This window comes from Saccopteryx leptura, chromosome 1 (genome assembly GCF_036850995.1).
Source record: "Saccopteryx leptura isolate mSacLep1 chromosome 1, mSacLep1_pri_phased_curated, whole genome shotgun sequence".
Classification (NCBI taxonomy): Eukaryota; Metazoa; Chordata; class Mammalia; order Chiroptera; family Emballonuridae; genus Saccopteryx; species Saccopteryx leptura.
Window position 1 is genome coordinate 389737282 of NC_089503.1, and position 27845 is coordinate 389765126.

A 27845-nucleotide genomic window follows, 5' to 3' on the forward strand; every position below is an offset into this window, starting at 1 on the left:
GGGAATTTATCACCAGAAAACCCCTACTTTAGGAAATACTAAAGGGGTTTTTCCAACCAGATACAAAGAACAAAACAAAACAAAACCACAAGTAAAAGCTCTATCAAGATCTCAATAAAAACAAGATTAATCTGTGATAAAGAAACAAAAAAGGGGAGAGAACAAAAATTAACAGTAGCAAAGGAGAATGGAGTGCAGAAGCACTCATGAGATAGTGTACTACAATGAACATGATAGGTACCCTTTCCATTACTTAATGGTAACCAACCCTGAAAAAACCAACACAGAAGCACATAGCTTGAAAAAAGAAGGAACAGAAGAAAGAAGTATGGATTACAACCAAACAAAAATATATGATAGCAAAACAAAAGAATCAAACAAGACACAACACTATCAGAAATCAATATATAAAATGGCAATAGGAAACCCTCAAATGTCAATAATTGCACTATATGTAAATGGATTGAACTTACCAAGGAAAAGACACAGAGTAGCAGAATGGATAAAAAGAGAAAATCCAACTGCATGCTGCCTTTGAGAAACACATCTAAGCAACAAGGATAAAAACAAATTCAAAGTGAAAGGCTAGAAAACAATACCCCAAGCAAATAGCATCCAAAATAAAGCAGGCGTAGCAATACTCATATATAATAATGCTGACTAGAAGACAGAAAAAGTACTCAGAGACAAAAATGGTCATTTCATAATGATTAAGGGGACATTGAATCAAGAAGACATAACACTTCTTAGTATATATGCATCAAACCAAGGAGCACCAAAATATATAAGACAGCTACTGACTGACCTAAAAAAAAAAACTGACAAAAATATAATCATACTTGGAGACCTCAATACACCTCTGAAGACTCTAGATCATTCATCAAAACAGAAAATCAATAAAGAAACATTAGCCTTAAGTGAAACACTAGAACAATTGGGTATGATAGACATCTACAAGACATTTCATCCCAAAGTGCCAGAATATACATTTTTCTCTAGTGTACATGGAACATTCTCAAGAATTGACCATATGTTGGGCCACAAAAATAACATCAACAAATTCAGAATGATTTATGTCATACCAAGCATATTCTCCAATCATAAAGCCTTGTAACTAGAATTTAACTGTGAAAAAGAGGTAAACAAACCCACAAAAATGTGGAAACTAAACAACATACTTTTAATAAATGAGTGGGTCAAAAGAAATAAAAGCAGAGATCAAAAGTTACATACAGACAAACGAAAATAAAAATACAACATATCAGAATCTCTGCAATGCAGCAAAAGCAGTAATAAGAGGGAAGTTCATATCACTATAGGCCTACATGAGCAAACAAGAGAGAGCCCAGGTAAACAACTTAACTTCACATCTTAAGGAATTAGAAAAAGAAGAACAAAGGCAGCCCAAAACCAGCAGAAGAACAGAAATAATAAAAATCGAGCAGACATAAATAAAACAGAGAACAGAAAAACTATAGAAAAAATTAATAAAACAAAGAGCTGGTTCTTTGAAAAAGTCAATAAAATTGACAAATCCTTGGCAAGACTCACTAAGGAAAAAAGAGAAAGGACTCAAATAAACAAAATCCAAAATAAAAGAGGAGAAATCACCACAGATAACATAGATATACAAAGAATTATTGGAAAATACTATGAAACTCTATATGCCACCAAATTCAACAATCTAGAAGAAATGGATAAATTCCTAGAACTATACAATCTTCCTAGACTGAATCATGATGAAGTAGAAAGCCTAAACAAACCCATTAGCAGGGAGGAAATAAAAACAACTATCAAAATCCTCCCCCAAAATAAAAGTCCATGGCCAGATGGCTATACTAGTAAATTCTATCAAACATTCAAAGAAGACTTGGTTCCTATTCTACTCAAAGTCTTCCAAAAAATTGAAGAAGAAGCAATACTTACACATTTTATCAGGCCAACATAACCCTCATACCAAGACCTGGCAAGGACAACACACACACACAAAAATACAGACCAATATCTCTAATGAATACAGATGCTAAAATACTAAACAAAATACTAACAAATCGACTACAACAATACATTAAAAAAATACATCATGATCAAGTGGGATTCATCCCAGGATGGTTCAACATACATAAAACGGTTAACATAATAAACCATATCAACAAAAGAAAGAACAAAAACCACATGACCCTATCAATAGATACAGAAAAGGCATTTGATAAAATACACAATTTTATGTTTAAAACACTCAACCAAATGGGTATAGAAGGAGAATATCTCAACATAATAAAGGCCATTTATGATAAACCATCAGCTAACATCATATTAAATGGCATAAAACTGAGGACTTTTCCCCTTAAATCAGGAACAAGACAAAGTTGTTCACTTTCTCCACTCTTATTTAACATAATGCTAGAAGTTCTAGCCAGAGCAATCAGACAAGAAAAAGAAATAAAAGGCATTCATATTGGAAAAGAAATAAAGGTTTCACTTTTTGCAGATAATATGATCCTATACATTGAAAACACCAAAAACTACACAAAAAGACTACTAGAAACAGTAAACCAATACAGTAAGGTCACAGGGTACAAAATTAATATAAAAAAGTCCATTGTCTTCCTATATGCCAACAATAAAACATCAGAAAACAAAATAAAAAAATAATCCCCTTCATGGGTGCAATAAAAAGTAAAATACCTAGGAATAAACATAACAAAGAATGTAAAGGACCAATATAATGAAAACTACAATGCATTAAGGGAAATTGAGAAATATACAGTGAAATGGAAAAATATTCTTTATTCTTGGATAGGAAGAATAAATATAGTCAAAATGACTATATTACTCAAAGCAATATACAAATTTAATGCAATTCCCTTCAAAATTCCAATGACATTTTTTAAAGAAATAGTACAAAAAAGAATCCAATTTATATGGAACTATAAAAAACCCTGAATAGCCAATGCAACCTAAGGAAAAAGAACAAAGCTGGGGGCATTACAATACCTAAATTCAAATTATATTCTAGAGCCATGACAATCAAAACAGCTTGGTATTGGCAGAAAAATAGACACTCAGACCAATGGAACAGAATAGAAAGCCCAGAAATAAAACCACATATATATGGTCAAATAATTTTTGATAAAGTGGCCAAAAACACACAATGAAGAAAAGAAAACCTCTTCAACAAATGGTGCTGGGAAAACTGGAAAGCCACATGCAAAAGAATAAAACTCGACTACAGTTTGTCCCCTTGTACTAAAATTATTTCAAAATGGATCAAAGACCTAAATATAAATCCTGAAACAATAAATTACATAGAAGAAAACATAGGTACTAAACTCATGGGTATAAAGAGCACTTTATGAATTTGACTCCAAAGGCAAGGGAAGTGAAGGCAAAGATAAATGAATTGGACTACATGAGACTAAGAAGTTTTTGCTCAGCAAGAGAAACTGACAACAAAACCGACAGCCAACTAAATGGGAGATGATATTTTCAAACAACAGCACATATAAGGGCCTAATATCCAAAGTATACAAAAAACTCATAAAACTAAACAACAAATAAACAAACAATCCAATAAAAAAATTGGGAAGAGGACATGAACAGAACTTTTCCCAGGAAAAAATACAAATGGCCAACAGATATATGAAAAGATGCTCATCTTCATTAGCTATTAGGGAAATGCAAATCAAAACTACAATGAGATATCACCTCACACCTGTTAAATTCGCTATTATCAACAAGACAGGTAATAAATGTTGGAGAGGCTGTGGAGAAAAAGGAACACTCATCCACTGATGGTGGGAATGTAAAGTAGTACAACCATTATGGAAGAAAGTATGCTGATACCTCAAAAAATTAAAAATAGAACTACCATATGACCCAGCAATCCCTCTACTGGGTATATACCCCCAAAACTCAAAAACATTGGTATGTAAAGACACATGCAGTCCCATGTTCACTGTAGCATTGTTAACAGTGGCCAAGACATGGAAACAACAAAAAGCCCTTCAATAAATGACTGGATAAAGAAGATGTGGTGCATATATACTATAGAATACTACTCAGCCATAAGAAATGATGACATCGGACCATTTACAACATGGATGGACTTTGATAACATTATATTGACTGAAATAAGTAAATCAGAAAAAAAACTCTGAATTATATGATTCCATACATAGGTGGGACATAAGAATGAGACTAAGAGACATGGACAAGAGTGTGGTGGTTAGAGGGTGGGGAGGAGAGGGAGGGGGTAGAGTGATGGGAGGGGCACATAGAAAACCAGATAGAAGGTGATGGAAGACAATTTGACTTTTGATGATGGGTATGCAACATAATTAAATGTCAAAATAACCTGGAGATGTTTTCTCTGAACATATGTACCCTGACTTATTAACATCACCCCATTAAAGTTAATAAAAAATATTTAGTGAGATGTGGGGAATCAGATACAGACTCCCACATGCGCCCGACTAAGATCCACTGGGCATGTCCACTAGGGGGCAATGCTCTGCCCATCAGGGGCCATTGCTCTGTTGCAACGGGAGCCATTCTAGCACCTGAGGTGGAGGCCATGGAGCCATCCTCAGTGCCCAGGCCAAATTTGCTCCAGTGGAGACTTGGCTGACTGGGAATTGAACCCAGGACTTCCACACACCCCACCGACACTCTACCCCTGAGCCAGCAAGCTAGGAAGGAAAATTGAAGATTAATGGAAAAACACTAATAGAAAGGCCAATGGACTGTAGAACTGGGGAGGACAGAACAGCACAGCCATACTAAGAAAAGGGGAAAGCAGGGTTGGCAGTGGAAAGACAGTGACATTGTTAATAGATGTGACAGCCAAGGTAAGGATGTGCGCATGGCTGGAGAGGACGGGATGAGGACAGAGGGCAGTGTCCACTCCATGACAGGGACTGAGCATGTGCAGAGAGCGTGTCTTCTCACAGGAGAGACCGTAGAGCACAGTGAGCTCCAATGGCCAGAGAAAAAGGCCATTAGATTGATCTGTGGTTGGATCTGTTGGAGTTTTGTCAAGCGGATGTGACAGAAGGACAATGACTCAGGGGTTTCATTTATGAGTCATGGGACATTAGACAGTGTTCACCACGGCTCTAAGCAGGAAAGGGCAGGAGTGACGTCAGGAGGCACTGGTAGGTCAGGAGTAACAAGGGGCCCCAGTGGGAAGGACACACTGGGGGAGCAGGAGGAGCTGAGAGACCAGGGGTCACACCTGGGGTTCCCCTGGACATTCCACCTGGACGTCCTCCTTTGCCTTCCTTAAAGGTAGAGTGCACCACGTGGTTAGAGTCAATTAGGAGGACAATTATTCACCATGTAAATGTCTTATAGGTACAAAAGTTTATTTCTCACAGAAAACAGTTCTGGAATAGGCAATAAAATAGTTTCATGATCTTGTTAAAACCCAAGCAAATTCTAAATTCTCAGCCATCCATATCAGTTTGCATGGTCACAGATGTTATTTCAGTTATATCCATCACGATATACCATAGCCAGCAGAAAAAGTAACAGAGAAAAAAAGCGACACATTCTCCCTCTAAGGACACACTTCAGGGGTCATACCAGAATAATTCATCTTATAACACAGGTCATCATTTAGTCACAGGCAGCAGGGGAGGTCGGGAAATCTACCATTTGCATGAGGGTCTCTAGGTGTGTAATTAGAGGACTCTATAACTAAGGAAGAGGGGACGTTGACATGAGAGACAATCATCAGTCTGTGTGTCAGAACTTCATCCTGAACCTGAACCAGTAAGGAGAAGGAAACAGTCTATTTGTATCTCACCCGGGAAATGTGATCAACATTGGGACCCAAAGGAAGTATTTTTTATGGGAGTTAATGTAGCATAGGAATTGCAACATCAGTCACTTCTTTTCCTTCACCTGGGCAGATGGATAGGAAGCCTGAGTCTGAGGACCAGAGCCTGAAAAGAGGTCTCAGGACACCGTGGAAAGTGTTCTTGGAAAACCTGAATATGTGGGACCCATCTGTCATGTTAAAGAAAGATACATCTCCATCCTCATAATCCAGAAATATCCCCACTTTGAGGGGACTTTCTCTTACACTAAGAAGAGTTTCTGGGGAAGTGAGGGCCCAGTATTCTCCACTGTAGAGCCTGATGGCCCAGAAGCCATTCTGTGGGGACATGGTGACCCTCCCTTTTCTTGTTACATTATCTCCACAAACTCCTAGGTCCCAGGAATGCGAGTTTTCAACCTCCACCTCCCAGTAGCATCTTCCAGAAGTGATGTGCAGCTGACCCAGCACACAGGGAAGGGATTTGAATCTTTGGGTGCACCTGGGCAGATCTTGTCCCCTTTCTTGCCAGGTCACTTGTCTCCCATTTTCAGACAGGTGGAGGGCAGGATGAGCAGTGGCTGCGTCCAGGGTCACAGTTACTACAGGACAAGTAGAGCGTCATGATTTTGAGAAAGGTCTCAGTATATCTGGGCTGGAGGGTTCCCATTCTATGAGATCTCCTCTGGTTCCTGGGTAGATCCAGCTCCTCTCCACCCATCTTTCCCCAAGGCCACCCTGCAACGACCAGGGTCCCTCCTGGACTATCATAGACTCACCAGCTCTGAACTCTTCTTTTCTCCAATCTGCATGGAAAAAATGGATATAAGAACTCACCATTTGCAAGATCAGCTGCCTCTCTGCCCAGAATACTATGAGTATACATTCCTTAGGATCAATTCTAGCAAATGCCAACACATGATAATACTCTTTCATGTACTGAAGCCTCTTTTACAGGCTGCTAGATGATGTGTGACTTGACATCTGACCCATTCTATGCTCTCTTCACCCCACATTCCTACAAGATAAATATCTATAATCTATATAGGATGATTGAGAATAAATAAGGTATAAGGTGAGTCTGACCAAATAATTTATATTTTGCTTTAATGTTTTTAAATTATAACAGTTGTTAACACACTACCTATGCTCTAATCACAATGTCAAGTGCAATTTACAAAAATTTAAAAACTGCTAAAATGTAATGTTTTAAAAACATGTTAAAATATTGAGTTCATAGAAGGTATACTTCGGTGTTTCTTTGATTTTCAGCACAGGGTGTGTTCATCTAATAAAATATTTGACAACAAGACTTTTGTCCTCACGTCCCATGTCACTCACCAGGGTATAATGGTGCTTTCCTCCAAACTGCAAAGGAACAAAACAGGAAGACTTTTACTTTTGTTTCTTCCCTGTTTTTTACTGTCTTTTTCATTTCTCCCTGTTTTTGTCCCATTTCTTCTACGTCCCTTTAACTTTCTCTTCTTATCCTGTATTATCTTCATATTCCATTTTTCAAGCATGATAATGACCGTGGTCAGATGTGGGACAGGTGGAAATATAGAACTGACAAGATGTACGAGGGACAGAGAAGGAGTGGAAGAAAGGAAATTAAATGAAGACAGGAAGGAAGAGAGAGGAGAGAGAAAGGACGTGCTGGATCACGTGTGGTTTGCAGTTCAGAGAGAATTTATTGAAGTTCAGAAAGATGATGGTCAGATGCTGCTCTGCCGATTACAGACTTTTGTGTATCTCCGCATCCTCACAGACTGCTACATGAGATGACCCAGAGTGACAAATGAATGGAGCTTTCTGAGAGCAAAGCACTACTCACCTGACTTGAACTGAGACTTCCTCCTGTCTGAGAGAAAACACACAGACACACGTATGAGACAGGTGTTCTCAGCCTCATCAGGAAGATGCAGGTAGAGCTGCACATCTGACAACGTTTCTGTCTGCATATTGACCAAGTAACACCCATTTCAAAAGTAATGAAAGAAATCTCTAAAGTTTGTTCCATCTGAAAACTTTACTACAGATTAAGAATTCATAAGAATTTAAATCATTCTTGTAAAAGGGTACTAATTAAATAATGTAGGCATATCTCAATAAGTAGCCTTAGACCAGGGGTCTCAAACTCGCGGCCCACGGGCCGCATGCGGCCCGCCGAACAATTTTGTGTGGCCCGCAGACTAATCCACGAAGTTCAAAAATATTTTGGATAAAATTAAGTAAGCCTAGGGGCCTACTTGTATTTTTCATTTCTCTAGCATCCTAGCTAGATATTAGCTTAGTTAACAGCAGTTGTGATGCGAACTACAGTTTCTGGTCGTTTTGTGACACTGAGTAAACTGCATGTACGATTGTGCTTGTACTGATTTTTTTTTTTGTTCTCAACTGCAGTGAGAAAAGTGTTGCGTAACAGTTGCCTTTTGTAGACCTAGTGCAGCCCGCCGAACGGCTGTGATCTTGCTCTGCGGTCCACATGCTTAGTTGAGTTTGAGACCCCTGCCTTAGACTTTAAGATATATATTGAGTTCACTGCAGTGGAAAATGCATGTGTGAAAGACCTTTATGGAAAAGCAGTTAGTTTAATAATTAAGTTAATTAAAATAAAAATGAAAGGTGAATAATAACTATGGTCGGAAAGAGAACATAGCCAGGAAAATCATGGACAGTATTTACGTACTTAGGAAACTTGAGAACATGGTTAGGAGAAGTGGACTCATGAGTCTCAATTTACACCTGACATCAGCTTATACAAAGTGTGAGGAGGACCAGCAAAGGAGGAGCTCATCCCACTCAGCAGCTGTGGAGGGTGGACCCTGGCGTTAGGAACTGGGACAACGTCATGTAGACACAATGGGCTCCATCTCAGAGCAGATGTGAGGGGCCCACGTTACAGGAAGCTTTCTATGTAATGGAAACAACCACATCATTCTCTCTAATCCCCTTCACATCACCAAGCTCATGAGGACACTGTGGTGTCTACCTGGAAGGTAAAAGGCTAAGGATATAGCAAAGGACAGAAAAAGGATAAAAGACAAAACATTTATAAATAGTACACCAGTAACAAAGAATGTCAGAAAAAAGTTACCAATTTCACCCTGAAGACTTCCCCGAAAGTAAAATGCAAAAAATATCCTTCATGTAAATGTCAAGGGAAATTGACACAGAAAATATCAATGTTAACAATTTTTATTGTAAAGAAAATTAGCATGATGAATGAATGTAATCAGTAAAAAAATTAAACAAAAATCAGGAAATAAAAAAAATTGCATGGAGCACAATTTTATCTTAGAAAAGTGAGAAAGGAGAAGGAATTTTTACAATTGATTGAATAATAGAAAAATGGTGAAGATGTGGACAGAGAGATAAAAAGCGTTTTATTCTACTCTTATTGCCTTTATGGAAAGTTTTAAGGCTGTAAGTAAATCAAGATGTAAATTTTATCTTGATGAAAGTGTACTGAAATTGAGTTTTAGTTTTGCAAATCTTTCTGACTATGTCTGATTAAACAGGATGTCTTTAAGAGAAAACATAATTTGTATAATTAGTGGTAAACATATGCAGAATTCCTGAATAAGTCTGTTTAGAAGATGTCGCAACCATTGAGAAAATGAATGACTTTTAGTCTGGGTAACAGTCTTTATACAAGTATGATGATTTCTTCTTCTTTACATGTCACACAATTACAATAAATTTTATCTGGATTTCAGTTGGTAAGGTATCAAATTAGCTTTAAAAACCTATACACTCTGAGTTTATCATTATCTCAGAAGTTCAAAGAATTTGACCCTTTAACATACATATAAGTAGCGAATTTCTAAACACATAATTTTTAAATAAGGAAATGTAAAATAAATGGAATAAAATTGATGTGAATTACTGGCTCACATTTTTGGAGGAAATATAATTTAAAAAGTGTTAGTGGACTTAATTAAGCTCATGCTAAATTATCTGAGCAAAATGTTAGAATGTGCTTTAAACACTAATGGTGTTTCTTTTCTATAAAACTGTGGGCTTTGTTGATGTCCCTTTCAAAACTTCCATGCAAATTTCAGGAGATTATCTCATTTATAGAACTGATATTTTGTGAAATGACAGCATTTGTAAATAGTTACAGTTTATTAAATTCTACATTTATATAGTAGGCATGCATTTGTTCTACATTTTTGGAGAGAGCTTTCTCATTTCTTACCAGGGACTACAGCTGAGCCAATGACCCCTTGCTCAAGCCAATGACCTTGGGATCAAGCCAGCGACCATGGGGTCATGTCTATGATCTCACACTCAAGCCAGTAACCCCGTGCTCAAGCTGGTGAGCCTGCGCTAAGCCGTTGACCTCAGAGTGTTGAACTTGGGTCCTCTGTGTCCCAGGCCAATGCTTTATCCACTGTGCCACCACCTGTCAGACTTAACCCTGTTTCTGTTGCATCAGTCACATAAAAACCTGCTCTGTACATTAAAGAGATATCTTCCTAAAATGCATGTCGAAAACTAAAATTGAATACAACTAAATGAAGTTGAATATATTAGTTTTAAGAATATAATTAAAATTTTTATTAGAAAGTGAAGATATTTAACTGAATGTCCATATTAGTTTTTCTTTGGAAACAGAGCAAGACAATAGTACTTGTGTTCTTCATTTAAAATCTTCAACATTGAGAGATATGTTTGCACTCTCTTTACAATTTAAAATCCATCTAAAAATATTTGAGAGGAACTGAAATCTGCCAAATAGATAATAAGCGTGTCATTACAAATATAAAAGGGAAGAATTAATAGGACAGGAATTTATTTATTTATTTATTTATTTATTTATTTATTTATTTGGTATTTTTCCGAAGTTAGAGGTGGAGAGGCAGTCTGAAAGACTCCTGTACACACCCTACTGGGATCCACCCTGCATACCCACCAGGGGGCGATGCTCTGCCCTCCTGGGCCCTTGCTTCATTGCAACTGGAGCCATCCTCAGTGCCTGGGCCAATTTTGCTCCTGTGGAGCCTTGGCTGTGGGAGGGAAAGAGAGAGAGACAGAGAGGAAGGAGAGGGGGAAGAGTGGAGAAGCAGATGGGCACTTTTCCTGTGAATCCTGGTCAGGAATCAAACATGGGACTTCCACACATCAGACCAACACTCTACTGCTGAGCCAACCACCAAGGGCCTGGAATTTATATTTAAAGCCAGAAAAATTTACAAAATATATTTGGATAAGTGGGGAAAGTTGGGCTATATGTTCAAAGCAGGTGAAAATGTGACCATCAAGTTCATACTCGACCAAATGAATGGTGTCAGTTTTTACACAGACTTGGAAAGAACAATAGCTGCAGAAATTAAACTCGACAACTTTGGAATCTACTCTTATCTCATAATGTTTTGGGGAAGTATCGATTGCATAATAACCAAAACTCAATCTTCAAAATTCCTAACATAGGTTCTAAGTTTGCATGGTTTCTCAGCACTGTTTATAAATTAGTAACATCAACATCTTAATTAATATGCAGCAATTCTCTCTAGACAGGGGATGCCCATGTTCATAGGGTATGGTGGCATGAAGTGGAAAAGGAAGGAATGGGAAAGGGTGGAGGTGAGGGAGACAGCAGTGAACATCACTCAACAGCAGAGAATCCAAACATCGAAAACATGGGGTCAGACGACTAGACAGCCAGGAAACATGAGCAGACAGAGGACAGAGAGATAAAGAGGCAGGAATACTAAAGACACCCAGTACCAGTCATTTGAGAGAGATTGGGAATAAAAGCTTATCAGCTACATTCTTAAATTCTCAATTATATTAAACTGAGACTTATGGACATAGATGAAGTGCAGTGGTTACTAGGGGAGGGGGATGAGAGAGAGCGGATGGGAGGAAGGGTGTAAGGAGGGACAAATATATGGTGAGGAAAAAATGAATTGAATTCAGTGATGGGTACACATGAGCAAGAGTTCAAATGCTACAGAAATGTTCACCTGAAACCTATGTACTCTTGCTGATCAATGTCATCCTGTTAAAGTTAATTTTCTAAATAAAATTAAAAAAAAAAAACAATCACCCTGAAAAACCAAAAGAAGAAAAAGATATTTTTCATTAAACAATGAAAAAATAAACATAAATTTTATGTGAAAAAACCAGAGAGAAAATTGAAATTATTGAGAAAATTTCATTTAACATATATTTTATCAAGAAGAGGATGAAAATACACACGCACCCTAAGTAGCTCAGAGCTCACTATGGGGCAGACATGCTCTAACACAAATGACAGAGGATCTGTGACTGGGGTGGGGACACACTGCCACACACAGAGGAGGTGTGAGAGAATTGTGCACCTGAGACCTGCATACTTTTATTAACCAAGGTCTCCCCAATACACTGAATAAAAACTTAAAAACCCTTTAAAATTGGAAAAATAAAGTATATTTAATGAATTGTGTAAAATTCTTAAAAAATTTTATTAATTTTTAATTTATAGTGTTTACCTGAGTTCAGGGGTCTCACTGAATATAACTCCCCTCACCCCCACCCCTGTGTCCCCCATTGTCCCCGCTTTGACCCCCTCCCCTAACTCCCTCCGCCCTTTCCTCCTAGATCTCCTGTTATCTATACCTCTGTGTTATGTACATATATTTTCACTAATCCCTTCACCTTCTCTGATCCCGTCCCCTCATCCCCCTTCCCTCTGACAGCTGTCCCTCTGCTCCCTGTGACCCCACCTCTGCCTCTATTCTGTTCCTCAGTTCACTTTGTTCCTTAGATTCCACATAAATGTGAGATTGTATGATATTTTTTTTTCTCTGCTTGGCTCATTTCACTTAGCATAATAATCTCCAGGTTTATCCATGCTGTCACAAAAGGTAAGATTTCCTTCTTTTCCACAGCCATGTAGTATTCCATTGTGTATATGAACCACTGTTTTTTAATCCACTCGTCCACAGATGGACACTTGGGCTGTTTCCAGACCTTGGCTATTGTAAACAATGCTGCAATAAACATGGGGGTGCATATCTTCTTTTGGATCAGTGATTTTGTATTCTTAGGATATATTCCTAAAAGTGGGATAGCTGGGTCAAAAAGTAGTTCCATTTTTAATTTTTGGAGGAATCTCCATACTGTTTTCCACAGAGGCTGCACCAGTCTGCATTCCCACCAGCAGTGCAGGAGGGTTCCCCTTTCTCCACATCCTTGCCAGCACCTATCATGTGTTGTTTTGTTGATGAGCTCCATTCTGACTGGTGTGAGGTGATATCTCATTGTGGTTTTAATGTGCACTTCTCTAATAATTAGTGATGTTGAGCATTTTTTTTATGTGTCTATTGGCCATCTGTATGTTCTCTTTGGAGAAGTTTCTATTCATTTTTTGTGCCTATTTTTTGATTGGATTGATAGTCTTCCTGGTGTTGAGTTTTAGAATTTCTTTATAAATTTTGATTATTAACCCCTTATCAGACGTATTGGTAAATATGTTTTCTCACACTGTGGGTTGTCTTTTATTTTGTTTATGGCAGGTTTTTGTTGTGCAAAAGCCTTTTAGTTTGATACAGTCCCATTTGTTCATTCTGTCCTTTATTTCATTTGCCCATGGAGATAATCAGCAAAAACATTGCTATGAGAGATATCAGAGAGTTGACTGCCTATGTTTTCTTCCAAGGTGTTTATGGTTTCACAGCTTACATTTAAGTCTTTTATCCATTTTGAGTTTATTTTTGTAAATGGTGTAAGTTGGTGGTCTAGTTTCATTTTTTGCATGTACCTGTCCAATTGTACCAACACCATTTATTAAAGAGACTGTCTTTACTCCGTTGTATGCTCTTACTTTGTTTTTCAAATATCAATTGACCATATAGATGTGGGTTTATTTCTGGGTTCTCTGTTCTGTTCCATTGATCTGTATGCCTGTTCTTATGCCAGTACCGAGCTGTTTTGAGTACAATGGCCTTGTAGTATAACTTGGTATCAGGAAATGTGATACCTCCCACTTTATTTCTCCTTTTCAAGATTGCTGAGGCTATTCGTGTTCTTTTTTGGTTCCATATAAATTTTTGGGATATTTGTTCTATATCTTTGAAGTATATCATTGGTATTTTAATTGGTATTGCATTGAATTTATAGATTGCTTTGCATAATATAGACATTTTAATGATGTTTATTCTTCCTAACCATGAGCACGGTAAATGCTTCCACTTGTTTGTATTTTCCTTGATTTCTTTTATCAATGTTTTATAATTTTCCGAGTACAAGTACTTTACCTCCTTGGTTAAATTTACTCTTTGGTACTTTATTTTTTTGTTGTTGTTGCAATATTGAAGAGAGTTGTTTTCTTAATTTCTCTTTCAGACAGTTTATTTTTGGTGTATAAAAATGCCACTGATTTCTGAATATTAATTTTATATCCTTCCATCTTGCCGAATTCATTTATCAGGTCTAGTAGTTTTTTGACTGAGATTTTAGGGTTTTCTTTGTACAGTATCATGTCATCAGTAAATAATGACAGTTTTATTTCTTCTTTTATTATTTGGATGCCTTTTATTTCTTTTTCTTGTCTGATTGCTGTGGCTAGGACTTCCAGAACTATGTTAAATAAAAGTGGTGAAATGGAACACCACTTGTCCTGATCTTAAGGAGGTTGCTTTTAATTTTGCTCATTGACTATGATGTTGGCTGTGGGTTTATTGTAGATGGCCTTTATCATGTTGAGGTATGTTCCCTGTATTCCCACTTTGCTGAGAGTTTTGATTATGAATGGGTGCTGGATTTATCAAATGCTTTTTCTGCATCTATTGATATTATCATGTGATTTTTCTCCTTCCTTTTGTTTATATAATAAATCATATTGATTGATTTTCAAATATTGTACCAGCCTTGTCTTCCCACTTGATCATGGTGTATGAGTTTTTTCATGTATTGCTGGATCTGGCTTGCTTATATTTTGTTCAGAATTTTAGCATCTAAGTTCATCAGGGATATTGGCCTATAGTTTTCTTCCTTTGTAGTGTCTTTACCTGGTTTTGGATTGAGGATTATGCTCGCCTCATAACAGGAGGTTGAAAGTCTTCCCTCCTCTTGAATTTTTTGAAATGGCTTGAGAAGGATAGGAATTAGTTCTTCTGTGAATATTTGGTAAAATTTACCTGTGAAGCCATTGTTGCAGAACTTTTGTTTGCTGAGAGTTTTTTTATAACTGTTTCAATTTCATTTGTTGTAATTTGTCTGTTTAGGTTTTCTGATTCTTTCAGACTGAGTTTTGGAAGATTATATGTTTGTAGGAATTTATCCATTTCACCTAGGATGTCCAATTTTTTTGGCACACAGATTCTTCATTGTATTTTCATACAGTATTTTGTATTTCTGTGGTGTCAGTTGTTACTTCTCCACTTTCATTTCTAATTTTATTTATTTGAGCCCTCTCTCTTTTTTTCTTGATGCATCTGGCTAAAGATTCATCAATCTTGTTTCCTTTTCAAGAAACCAACTCTTGGTTTTGTTGATCTTCTGTAGTTTTTTTTAGCCTCTGTGTCATTTATTTCCTCTCTGATCTTTATTATTTCCTTTTTTCTACTTCCTCTGTGATTTATTTGTTGTTCTTTTTCTACTTTTTTACATGCAGAATTAAGTTGTTTACCTGAGCTTTTTTTCTTCTTCTTCTTAAATTATGCTTGTAAAGCTATAAACTTCCCTCTCAGGACTGCTTTTGCTGTGTTCCATAAATTTTGAGTTGTTGTATGTTCATTTTCATTTGTTTCAAGGAATTTTTTTATTTCTTCCTTGATCTCATTGTTAACCCATTCATTATTTAATAACATGCTATTTAGCCTCCAAGTGATTGAATGTTTTTCAGTTTTTCTATTGCAGTTGATTTTGAGTTTCATGCCATTGTGATCAGAGAAGATGCTTGGTATGATTTCAATCTTCTTAAATTTATTGAGACTCATTTTGTGTCCTAACATGTGGTGTATTCTAGAGAATGTACCATGAGCACTTGAAAAGAATGTATATTCTACTGCTTTGGTGTGAAAGGTTCTGAAGATATCTATTCAATCCAGTTGGTTTAGTATGTCTTTTAAGGATGCTGTTTCTTTGTTAATTTTCTGTCTGGAGGATCTATCTAGACAGAAAATTAGCAAAAATGTTAGTGTGGTATTAAAATCCCCTACTATTATAGTATTGCTGTTGATCTTGCCCTTTATGTGCATTAAAGTCTGCTTTACATATTTAGGTGCTCCAATATAGGGCTCATAGATATTTACAATGGTTATATCTTCTTGTAAGATTGCTCCCTTTATCATTATGTAGTGACCTTCTTTATCTCTTACTATAACCTTTGTTTTAAAGTTTATTTTGTCAGATGCAAGTATTGTTACCCCAGCTTTGTTTTAGTTTCCATTTCTTCACCTTTAGTCTATGTGTTTCTTTTATTCTGAGGTGTGTCTCTTGTAGACACCATATATTTGGGTCCTGTTTTTTTTTTTTAATCCATGCAGCTACCCTAAATTTTTTGATTGAAGCATTTAATCTATTTACATTTAAGATTATTATTGATATGTTTGTTTACTGCCACTTTATTCTTTAACTCTATAATTCTCTTTTTCTCATTTTTTTTCCTTTGCTTATTTTACAGCAGGCCCCTTAATATTTCTTTAGTACTGGTTTGATTGTAATGAATTACTTGAGATTTTTTTTTCTGGTCTGGGAAGCTTTTTATTTCTCCTTCCATTTTAAACAGTAGCCTTGCTGGATAAGGAAGTCTTGGTTGTAGGCTCTTGATTTGCATTACTTTGAATATTTCTTGCCGTTCCCTTCAGGCCTCAAATGTTTCTGTTGAGAAGTCAGATATCATCTTTATAGGGGCTCCTCTGTAGGTAATAACTTCTTTTCTCTTGCAGCTTTTAGTATTCTTTCTTTTTCTCTTAACTTTGATACTTTATTTTTGATGTGTCTTGCTGTAGGCCTCCTTGGGCTCCTCTTTAATGGAACTGTCTGTGCTTCTTGAACTTGTGTGACTTTTTCTTTATCAATTTAGGGCAATTTTTAGCTATGATTTCTTCAAACAGGTTCTCTATGCCTTGTTCCTTCTCTTCACCCTCAGGAACCCCTACGATGTGATGTTTCTCTTCATTTTGTCACAGAGCTCTCTTAGTGTTTACTCAGACTTTTTGATCCTCTTTTCTTTTTGTTGCTCTGCATTTGTGTTTTTATCTTGTCCTCTAAATCCCTGATTTGATCCTCTGCTTCATCCAGCCTGCTGTAAATTCATTATAGTGCAGTCTTCATTTCTGATATTGTATTTGTCATTTCTGACTGCTTCTTTTTATGATTTCAATGTCCTTTCTGATGCTTGCTATCTCTTTATTTAGGTGCTCATTATGTCCATCCAAAATTGCTCTAGGATCCTTGAGTATCCTAACAATCATTGTTCTAAACTCTGCTTCCGGTAGTTTGGTTACTTCCATATTATTCACTTCTTTTTCTGGGGATTTCTCTTGTTGATTCATTTGGGTCTCATTTCTCTGCCTGCCCATTTTGTCTTTGTATTAGGTACTACTGTCTGATTTTGAAATATTTGTGTGGTCTTTATGAAAAACATGTGCTCAGTGGTACTGTCCTCCAGGCCACTTCTTTTCCTTGTTCTAGGAATGCTTCTGGAGGGTAGTATTTTCCCTCTTGTTGTATGTGAATATTAGATGCAGTTTGTCTTTTTGTGGGTATGGTTATCCCTTCAGGCTGGCTGGCTGTAAGGGTCAACCTTGATCGTCTGTATTACACACTGTGCAATGTCTGTCCTGTTGTGCTGATTTATTCTCCACAGTGTCTGGTGCCTGCTAGACTCCTCCTTTGGTTGTACTGTTTATGTAGGTAGTTGAGTCTAGGGTTGGTGCTGTCTTCCACCCACTACCAGTGGTGTTGGCTCTAGTTCTTCTTGGGTTGTTGTCAGCTCTTGTTTGTAACTTGCTATGGGTTACAAGTCTGCAGCTACTGCACATTTTGCTGTTTATGACTGCATTTTCTGTGTCTGGGTAGTGTGAGAGGAGTCAACTTTTGTATAAGGATCATTTTCCTCCTGCTTAAAGATGACAGCAGCTCTGTAAAAGCCTCGAGCTCTGTGAGATTTGTCTTCACTTTTCAGCTGCTCCAGCTCCTCTTGCAGCTTCCTGGTCTTCCCTACAGAGTATTGTGTAGAAAGACTGTAGTGTGGGCTCATACTGGCTTCACCCAACTAACCCTTTTACAAGTTGCATGCTTGGTGGGTTAGGGCAGCTGAGGTTGGGAATACAATGTTAGTGGGACCCTATACTTCAGGAATCTCTTGCTCAGGAGCTCAGTACAGTGAATGTGGCCCCTACTCCTGAACCTAATCCCTCAGCCACTGCTGGATACTCAAATTTTATTTCTTCCCAACAAGATGAGCAGCAGGTACAGACTGAGTGTGGCTGACAGTCCCCTCTGCAGAAGTTCTTTCAGCTATTGGGACCCCAGTCTCAGGGAAGAAGACTGAGAGAGTCCTCTTCTGGGGCTGACTGTGCTCCTCCTGAAGGTCACTAAGCCCCTTGACCAGATCCAACAATAGACTCACAGAGACTCACTCTTTAAATGTCCACTCTGCAAGCCCCTCTCTGTTCCTCCTGTGGAATCTAGCCCAGCAAAGGACAGAATATCCAGTTCCCAGGCCAGCTGACTGTGAAGCTCCTCCCTAGCCAATGCACATGAGCTGCTGTCCTGGTGCTGATCACAGAGAGTGGCACTCACCTCAGCTGTGCCTGGTGTGATGAATTTTCCTTACGGTACCATTCTAACAAGGGTTGTTAGGCCCTGAACTGATGCTTTCTGAAGCTGGCTCCTGGATGTGCCAGCCCTAGGCCTCCTAAGAAGGAGCCCAGCACAGACCAGTGGGAAACATTGCCCGTGACTGGCCCTCAGCAACCTTCTTGGAGCTACAAGCAATTCAGAGTTTGTGGCTGCCTCTGCTGGGCCCAGGTGTACATGGAAAAACCAAGCTGCATTATCTAGGCTGGCTTTTACCCACTCAGCACCTGAGTAAAAGTCCGCTTAAATGGCTATGTTTCCCTGAGTCTCACCTCCTGCAGCCTGTCTTCTGTCTGCTTGTTGGGCTCAGCCACTGAAAAAACTCTCTGCTGGAGTCTAGAGCCTGAGCAATTCAGTGATTAGGAAGGGTGGTGGGTGTGGTTTTGCCCTTTGGGCTCCATGTGTCAATCTATCCAGAGCTTTTTAACAGACCTCAGTAAGGTGAAGCCCCAGGAGTCTGGTGGGTGTGGCCTCTGAGACCCAGCAGTGTGGTCTGCCTGCTCACAGTTTCAAATGAGTCTCCTGTGAGGTGGAGGCACCAGTCATAGACTCGGGAGAGTGTAGGGGGGGGAGCTGCAGTCTTAACACCAGAAAACTGAGTCACTGATGAGCCTCCTGCTTCCTGGCCTCTCAGAACGACGTGTCGCCCTGACTTTAGCAGGAGAGACTCCTAAGGATGCAGCAGCTGCTTTTCCTCAGGCTGATGCCACTCAGAGGGGATTGCTCCACCTAAGAATGATGGCGACTGCAGTACTAGAGAGTGACTCAGCACAGGGGTTCCAGTGGCTGTCCCCCACAGTGTCTCTCCCTGGGCCTCCAACTTTACACTCTCCTCCCACAACTCCAGTCCTCTCAGCTCTCCCCCGCCAGAGCCCCTGGTAAGTGGCTGTGAATGAGGTTTTCTGCACAAGCCCTTTAAGACGGAGTCTGAGTCCAAGAGCTGTGTCTCTTTCTCGTGGACAGAAACCCAGCTCTTTTCACAGCTAAATGCTGTCTAGGCGCCTCCTCTAGCTTCTGGGGCTCTAGGTTGGGGCTGAGGACACTGTCCTCTCAGGACAACCCACCCCTCCGTGAGAGTCCCTCCAGACCCTCAGCTGCCACTCGCTTCTGGGAGCAGGGCAGCCCTTTCCGGCATCTCTGCCCTTCCTACCAGTCTCGGCGTGGCTTCCTCTGTGATCCTAGATTATAGACTCCTCTTCATTTAGTCCAATGTTGGTTTTTCAAGATGACTGTTCTTAAATTAAGTTGTAATCCAACTTGGTCCTGGGAGGTGGCAGTTGGAACATCCGCCTACTTTGTCACCATCTTTCTTCTCTGAATTGTATAAAATTTTTAAAATATTTTTTTCTGGAGGATTTTTAAAAAAATATTCTTGATCCCTTTTCACTCTCCATGGGTCTCTACGAAACATTTGTCATATTTTAAATGGTTTTCAGATGTATACATATATATGTATTCAATTCTAATTGCAGTACCTATATTGTACAAAGTTCCTACAACTACTACACAAGAATTACTGAAAAACTACTCGTATACATAAATATGGGGTTAGGTTCTCATGTGCGCCTACTCATAATGTTTTTGTCCACCTATTAATTACCAACCTTATTGTATTTCAGTTTTGTTTTAAGCCATGCCTGAAAGAAGCTGAGTCAATCAGATGAAGGGAAAGAAATGACAGTGAGGGAGGTTCTGAATCATATGACCTGAGCTGTCCTTGGAGAAAACTTACACTCAGAAACTTTAATGTACCTAACCATCCAGATATCTTAGTGATAAAATTCACTTGAGAGACAAGCCCTGTCTTCTAGATTGCAACAAGACAGAGAGGGTTAATAATGAGAGAAACTGAACAGTAGATAAAGATGGTGAATCAGAGTTGGAAGGCCAAGCTTGTGAGACAAAGGTAGATGGTCACTGAGAGAGAAGACAAGGGAATAAGGAACAGGTGAGGGAAGGACACGGGAAGCATCTTCTCGATGCTTCCTTTTCTCCTGTTCACTCTTGTCTGAAAATAAAAGGAAGAAATACACAACTCACTCCCTATGAAAACACAATGTCAGGTAGGACAGAGAACAGAAATGAGCCCCTTTCCTAGTCCACTCTGAAGCACACATGGACCCATGTCTGTGAAAGCAGGAACCCTGAGGATCCAAAGGACACCTCACCCATCAGAGTCAATGCTGTTCTCCCTCCCCTGTCCCCTGTGCACAGGAAACTAAGTCAGGAAATAAAACGATGAGGGTGTTAGGTCAGAAATGCTGGTATGTGCAATACTAAGTGTTTCCTGTCACTGAGCTATCACCTTTTTCAGATAAAAAATGCATTCACACATGACACAGGGACTTAACAAGTGATGAGAAGCTTACAGTAGAGGCACCCATCTCGAAAAAATTGTTTTTGTTGCACTCGTCATATGACACCTGCTCTGTATATTCAAGAGATATATTCCTAAATACCAATACCAAGAAAACAACAATATAATTGCAATTGTCATTAGGAAAAGAAAATGTTATGCTTTGAATGACTAAATGTTTTTTGAAACATCCAAGGTCAAGAATTTTTTTGTATCCTTCACATAAATAGTATAGGTTAGAGATGTATTACTTCTCCACTTGCCTTAAGATACTTCATCTTTCTGCAAATTGTTGTTTTAAGTGCAGTACATCATTTAATAACTGTCAACAATAATGCCAAAGAATAAATACTTATATAGGTGGATATTTTTATAGGCCATAAAAATTATGTAAGATACTTAGAGACCTTGGAACACCTGGGTCACATGATCAAGGGCAGTGGAGGAAGGACGCCCCACTCTCTCACATCTGACCAGTGAATGATGTCAGGTATTTATCATGACACAGGTTTGTGACAATGGAAGACAATGGACAGAGACACTTAACACTGAGGTTTGGAGTCTTTTCTCAAAATGGTTTGGAGAAGTATTAATTACATAGTTTTGGGTCCTCAAACTTGGAATACTTGACAGAAGTCTTGCTTGAATGATTTCCAGAAATAATACATATAGTATATATATTTATAAATGCAGACACTTATAGATACATAGAATATATGCATATATGAAAAATCATGTGTCTGTTGGAAAAATACCCTTCATCTCACCAATGTTTTAATGAAACTGAGCCAATTCTCTGCAAGACAGAAGCAGCCAATGTTTACTGGGAAATAGTTGTGAAAAATGACAGAAGAAGAAATGAGAAAGGAGGGAAGGTGGGAAACAGAAAGGGACAGAGCCCCACATGGGAGAAAGGCTGTCCCAGAATCAGGTGGGGACAGCAGACATCTAGGAGGAGGACAGGGCCATGGAGACTCATGGTTAAAAGGCAGGACGTGTCCAGAAGAGAAATGAGCCACGGGTTTACAGTGGATCAAGAGTAAAGGATATCAGTAATTTTATCTAACTTTTTCTTTAATTTCTCTAGATAAAAAAAAGAAAAGATGAAAATCAATTTCATGGGCAACAAAGCACAAAAAAATTCAATTCACTCATAAATTTTCATTTATAACGAACCCTAACATATTTCAGATGAACACACATACACATCTCCCATGCATCCCCCCTTCCACATACACAAAGGCTCAGAGCTAACTATTGTCCAGAGTTATTCTGCAGTAAATATGAACAAGTTAAATGTAGTCAATTTAGTAAAATAATATCCAATTTTTATATAATTTTTGGTGGTTATTTACAAAAATGTTTTTTAAAAATATTGATTTTACAGTTAGAGGAGGGGGGTGGAGTGAGGTAATTTGACTAATAGTTGCTTCACTTTAGCTGTACACTGTTTGCTGTATGTGCCTTGACCGGGCAAGACCAAGGCTTCAAACCAGTGACCTCAGCATTTCAGGTCACACCTTAATTCACAGTGCCACAGACTAAAACTATTCTTTTTGTATTTGAGATATTTATGTTCCTATTATTCTGTTTGTTAGCTTTGTATAGTCATTGGATGCTTTAAACACATCAGTGAGTCTCACTGCTGCGGCAGCGACATCGTGCAGAGTGGCCACCACACTGTGGAAGGAGCACTGACACACAGCTCCTCCCAGTGACACAGGGTCAGGGGTCTGGGGGCTGCATTCTCCATGTTTTTGTCCACAGACTGATTTTTTAACTGTCCTATATTTGAGTGCCTATTTTAACTCAGTCCTGAATGAAGCTTATTTAATTCTCATGAGTGCTGAATTCTGGAGAGAGACAGGACTAGGATTCTATGACTGATAGTCTGTTTCTCACTGGTCCTTATTATTCCTTTCTCTTAAGCAGGAAACAAATATGCAGGCACACATGTCAGAGAGGTTTTCTAAACACTGTAAAGAAGAGCCAGCAAAAGCGTTATATCTGCTAATGTTGTTTCTGCAATGCAGACAAGTCTCATTCATTCCATAAATAAAGAATATACCTTGAAAATCCATTCCACTGAAATTATCAGTATAATTTAAAACATACCGTGTGACATGTGGGGACACAAAGATTTAAATTAATTTTGTTGATTTTGTTGTGGGATAGTAAATAGTGGTGTGGAAATATCTTAGAATAGTCCTTACCACTTAGAGATACAAGACTGACTTGAATGAAGACCGTATGTAGAAAGATCACAAAGGGAGAACAATTTGGTGAATTAATCATTAAAGTAATACAAATGAAAGAGGAGAATTTACTATGGTTGGAAAGAGAAAATAACCAGCTACAATCATATAAAAATATTTATATACTTTAGTTCACTTGAGAAAATGGTTCCGAGAAGTAGAATAGCACATTTCAAAATTAAACTTGAATAAAGAACACTCCATATGTTTAAAGGTTCAATAAAAGAAATCTTAAATCAGAAACTTTGAGATCTGATCTCTTCCCTTAAGAATTAGAATGTTATCATGAGTACAGCAATGGGCACTTCAAATAGGAGAAAATGCTGGAGAACCCAAGTGAAAAGGATTTTTCTAGAAGATCTCTTGCACAAAACAAGCACATTCTTCTTAATCTAATCCCATTTATCTCACCAACATATAAGTGAAATTATAGTATTCATCTCGAACAGGGGTCAGGAAACTTTTTGGCTGAGAGAGCCATGAACGCCACATATTTTAAAATGTAGTTACGTGAAAGCCATACAACGACCCGTGTATGTTAGGCATTATCCAATAAAAATTTGGTGTTGTCCCGGAGGACAGCTGTGATTGGCTCAAGCCACCCGTAACCATGAACATGAGCGGTAGGAAATGAATGGATTGTAATACATGAGGATGTTTTATATTTTTAACGTTATTATTTTTTTTAATTAAAGATTTGTCTGCGAGCCAGATGCAGCCATCAAAAGAGCTACATCTGGCTCGCGAGCCAGCGGTTCCCGACCCCTGATCTGGAAGATAGAAGAAACTTAAGAAAATATATCAAATAAAGGAAAGGGCATGAAATGGGTGGGGGTGGGGGATGAGAGGGGAGGTGAACAGGGGAGATTTCAAGAGGCAGGAATAAAAAGATGTAAAAGATAGAGAAATTAAAAATTCATAAACAAAGAGCAAAGATAGGGGATGGTAATGATTTAGAGAACTAAGAAAGGTCAGGAGAAAAATCTTTTCTATGAAATTCACCAGTAAAAAAGTGTCAGTCTGAGAAAAGTTACCCATTATTTGCTGAAGTTCATCTGAAAAAGAAAATAGAAAACCTTTTTAAATATTGAATATAAGAAAAACAAAGAACATAAGATCAGTTGAAAATGGCCAATTCTAAGTTATTTGGTACAACAAATATAATAGAAAATATGTAAGCAGAAAACAAACCAAAACATAATATTTGGCAGAAGATTACTTTCTTTCTAGAAAACTCATAAAAATAAATGACATTTCTCAAATGAGTGAATAAAAAGGAAATGTTGAAGAAGTGTCAGAGACCGCCTAGAACATTATCTCATACATATTTATTTATGAAAGGTAAGGTACATCCCATTGACAAGGATGTCACAGTAAATGCAGCCATCAGTTCAAAACTGGTTTTTTTTCTTTTTGGTTTTTTTAGAGAGAGAGGAAGACAGGGACAGACAGACAGGGAGGGGTAGAGAGGAGAAGCATCAATTCTTTGTTGCAGCACCTTAGTTGTTTATTAATTGCTCCTCATATGTGCCTTGACTGGGGGGTTACAGTGGAGCCCATGACCCCTTGCTCAAACCAGTGACCTTGGGCTTCAAGCCAGTGACCTTTCGTCTCAAGCCAGAGACCACGGGATTTTGAACCTGGGTCCTCTGCATTGCAGGCCGACTCTTTATCCACCTTGCCACTGCCTGGTCAGGTTCAAAATGTCTTTGTTGCATCAGTTACATAAAACCTGCTCTGTACATTAAAGAGATATTGTATCCTCCTAAAATACTGTTGGTCAAATAAGTTTGCAAATATGATGTATGTTTGCTTGCTTATAGTTTGTATTGGGTGTGGGGAACAGGCTGTAAGCAGGCAGAGTCGTTATAGCCTAAGACTTAGTTTTAAGACTAAGCCTTTCCTGCCCTTTTAATACTAAGATCTTCTCAACACTAAGCTTTTCCCACACCGTTGACTGTTGCATGATGTGGGGTGGTGCACTCTCATGAGGAATCCCATTTATGCCTCAGATAAGTGACTTTGTATCAGAGACTTCTTTGTTTGTATATTGGATTAAAGGTTTTGATTTCTACACTATAAAATGGGGCAGTGGAGCCCATGTTGGAGGAGAGCAGAGAAATGCCACGTGGAGGAGAGGAGAAGCAGCTAGGATGGCAGAGTGCTGAAGTAGAAGCTAGTTTGTGCAGAGAGAAGGAGATGGGGAACAGAGGTGATTAAGGCTGGTGAGGTAGAAGCCTTTGATTCTAGGAAACTTGGGTGAGTCAGGGGCTGTGGGAGCCCTGAATGCAAGAAAGGGAAGTGTTTTCCCACTGTGTGTATTCCTTGCCTGTCGGGTGCAAGCTAGAATTAAAGCTAATGGCCCACCAGTTCTTGGCTCCGTTCTTTTATTACCATCAGTCTGAATCAAATGCTAACCTGCATGGGCCAGGCGGCTGTGATGGTGGCCACAGCTACAGGCTTTACAAATACATATCTAAAAATAAAATTGAATGCAACTAAGTAAAGTTGAAAATATTACTCTTAATAAAATAATTGAAATTATCATTAGAAAGTAAGGATATTTAACTGAACGTCTACATTAGGTTTTGTTTGGAAACATTGCAAGACAATAGTACTTGTGATCTTCATTTAAAATCTTCAACATTGAGAGATACGTTTGAACTCTTTTTACAATATAAAATCCATCCAAAAATATTTGACAGGAACCAAAATCTGCCAATTTATTGAGCACATTACAAATATAAAAGGGAACAATAAATAGGGTTAGAATTAATTTTTAAAGCCAGGAAAAAATTACCAAATAACATTGGATAGGTGGGACTCTCTGATTATATGTTAAAGGCAGTGCAAGTGTGACCATCAGTTCACACTTGACCAAATGAATGCTATCAGTTTTTATACAGCTTTGAAAGACAGTAGCTAGAGAAACTAAACTCAGCAACTTTGGAATCTTCTCTTATCTAAAAATGTTTGGGGGAAGTATCAATTCCATAATAATGAACCTTCAAACTTTGAAATTCCTGACATACCTTCTAAGTTTGCATGGTTTCCCAGCACTGTTTATAAATTAGTTACACCAACCTCTTAATGAATCTGCAGCAACTCTCTCCAGACAGGGGGTGCCTATGTTTATAGGAATGGTGATATGAAGTGGAGAAGGAAGAATGGGAAAGGGTGGAGGTGAGGAAGACAGCAGTGAACATCACTCAACAGCGGAGAATCCAAAGACCAAAAACATGGGGTCAGATGACTAGACAGCCAGGAAATATGAGCAGAAGATGACAGAGAGATTAAAAGGCAGAGAATACTAAAGACACCCAGTACCAGTCGTTTGAGAGAGATCGGGAGTCAAAACGTATCAGATATATTCTGAAATTCTCAATTATGTAAAACTGAGACTTATGGACATAAATGAAGTGCAGTGGTTACCAGGGGAGGGGGATGAAGGAGAGAGGGTGGAGGGAGGGTGTAAGGAGGGACAAATATAAGGTGAGGGAAAATGAATTGAATTGAGTGATGGGTACACCTGATCAAGAATTCAAATGTCATAGAAATGTTCACCTGAAACCTATGTACTCTTAGTAATCAATGTCACCCTGTTAAAGTTAATATTCTAAATAAAATTTAAACATTAGAAAGAAGAATAATCACCTTGATTAACCAAAAAAAATGTATCCTTTGTTAAACAATGAAAAGATTAATTTTATGTGAAAAATCCAAAGAGAAAATTGAAATTATTGAAAAATGTACATTTAAAATACATTTCATCAGGAAGAGGATGAGCACACACACACACACACACACACACACACACACACACACACCCTGAGTAGAGCTCACTATGGGGCAGACATGCTCTAACACAAATGGAAAGGGTGACAGAGGATCTGTGACTGGGGTGGGGACACACAGCCACACACAGATGAGGTGTGATAGAATCGTGCACCTGAGACCTGCATACTTTTATTAACCAAGGTCAACCCAATAAACTCAATAAAAACTTTAAAAACCTTCAAAATAAGAGAATGAAGTATATTTAATGAATTGTGTAAAATTTTAAAAATATTTACTCTGGATATTTTTTAATAAAAATATTCTTGATCTCTTTTCACTCTCCATGGACCACTATGAAATATTTGTCATATTTAAAATGGTGTTTGGATGCTTCTACACATATAGAGTACATATATAGGTGTGTATTCAATTCTAATTGCAGTTTCTACTTGTACAAAGTTTTACAAACACTGTAGAAAGTTTACTGAGAGACTGCTCATATGGGTTATTACAGGATTAGGTACTTCTATTCACAACGTCTTTGTCCTCCAATTAATTCACAACCTTATTGTACCTGAGTGTCTGTTTAACTCAGGCCTGAATGAAGCTGAGTGAATCAGATGAAGGGAAAGAAAGGACAGTGAGGGAATTTCTGAGTCACATGACCTGGGCTGTCCTTGGAGATAGTTTACACGTCAGAAGGTTTAAATGTATCCAAACTTTCAGATAGCCTAGTGATAGAATTCATTAGACAGAAAGGCTCTGACTTCTTCATTGCAACAACAAGACAAATGGTGGGATAGAAATGGGAGAAATTAAACAGCAAATGAAGATGGGG

At 38.2% G+C, this 27845-nt stretch overlaps 3 protein-coding genes across 8 annotated transcripts in view; all 3 read right to left on the reverse strand.

The window, feature by feature from the left end:
• LOC136387785 (butyrophilin subfamily 1 member A1-like) overlaps window positions 1-27845 on the reverse strand; it is a 253376-nt gene that overhangs the window by 165336 nt on the left and 60195 nt on the right. The window lies entirely within an intron of this gene.
• LOC136387786 (butyrophilin subfamily 1 member A1-like) overlaps window positions 5201-27845 on the reverse strand; it is a 66151-nt gene continuing 43506 nt past the window's right edge. The window contains exon 10 of one of the 3 annotated variants that reach the window (XR_010748156.1): window positions 5201-5599. The gene's annotated coding sequence lies outside the window, so the exon portion shown is untranslated. The remainder of the gene's footprint in view (window positions 5600-27845) is intronic. The other 2 variants (XR_010748158.1, XR_010748157.1) reach the window with 2 other exon arrangements.
• Window positions 5593-27845, reverse strand: part of LOC136387783 (butyrophilin subfamily 1 member A1-like) — a 41842-nt gene continuing 19589 nt past the window's right edge. For 2 of the 4 annotated variants that reach the window (XM_066359821.1, XM_066359819.1), the window contains 6 exons: window positions 24265-24285; window positions 23189-23209; window positions 7656-7682; window positions 7163-7189; window positions 6601-6627; window positions 5593-6423 (listed from right to left, as the gene is read on the reverse strand). In XM_066359821.1, coding sequence (XP_066215918.1) covers window positions 5861-6423; window positions 6601-6627; window positions 7163-7189; window positions 7656-7682; window positions 23189-23209; window positions 24265-24285 — 686 coding nt within the window. In that variant the 3' untranslated portion in view covers window positions 5593-5860. The remainder of the gene's footprint in view (window positions 6424-6600; window positions 6628-7162; window positions 7190-7655; window positions 7683-23188; window positions 23210-24264; window positions 24286-27845) is intronic. The other 2 variants (XM_066359822.1, XM_066359820.1) reach the window with 1 other exon arrangement.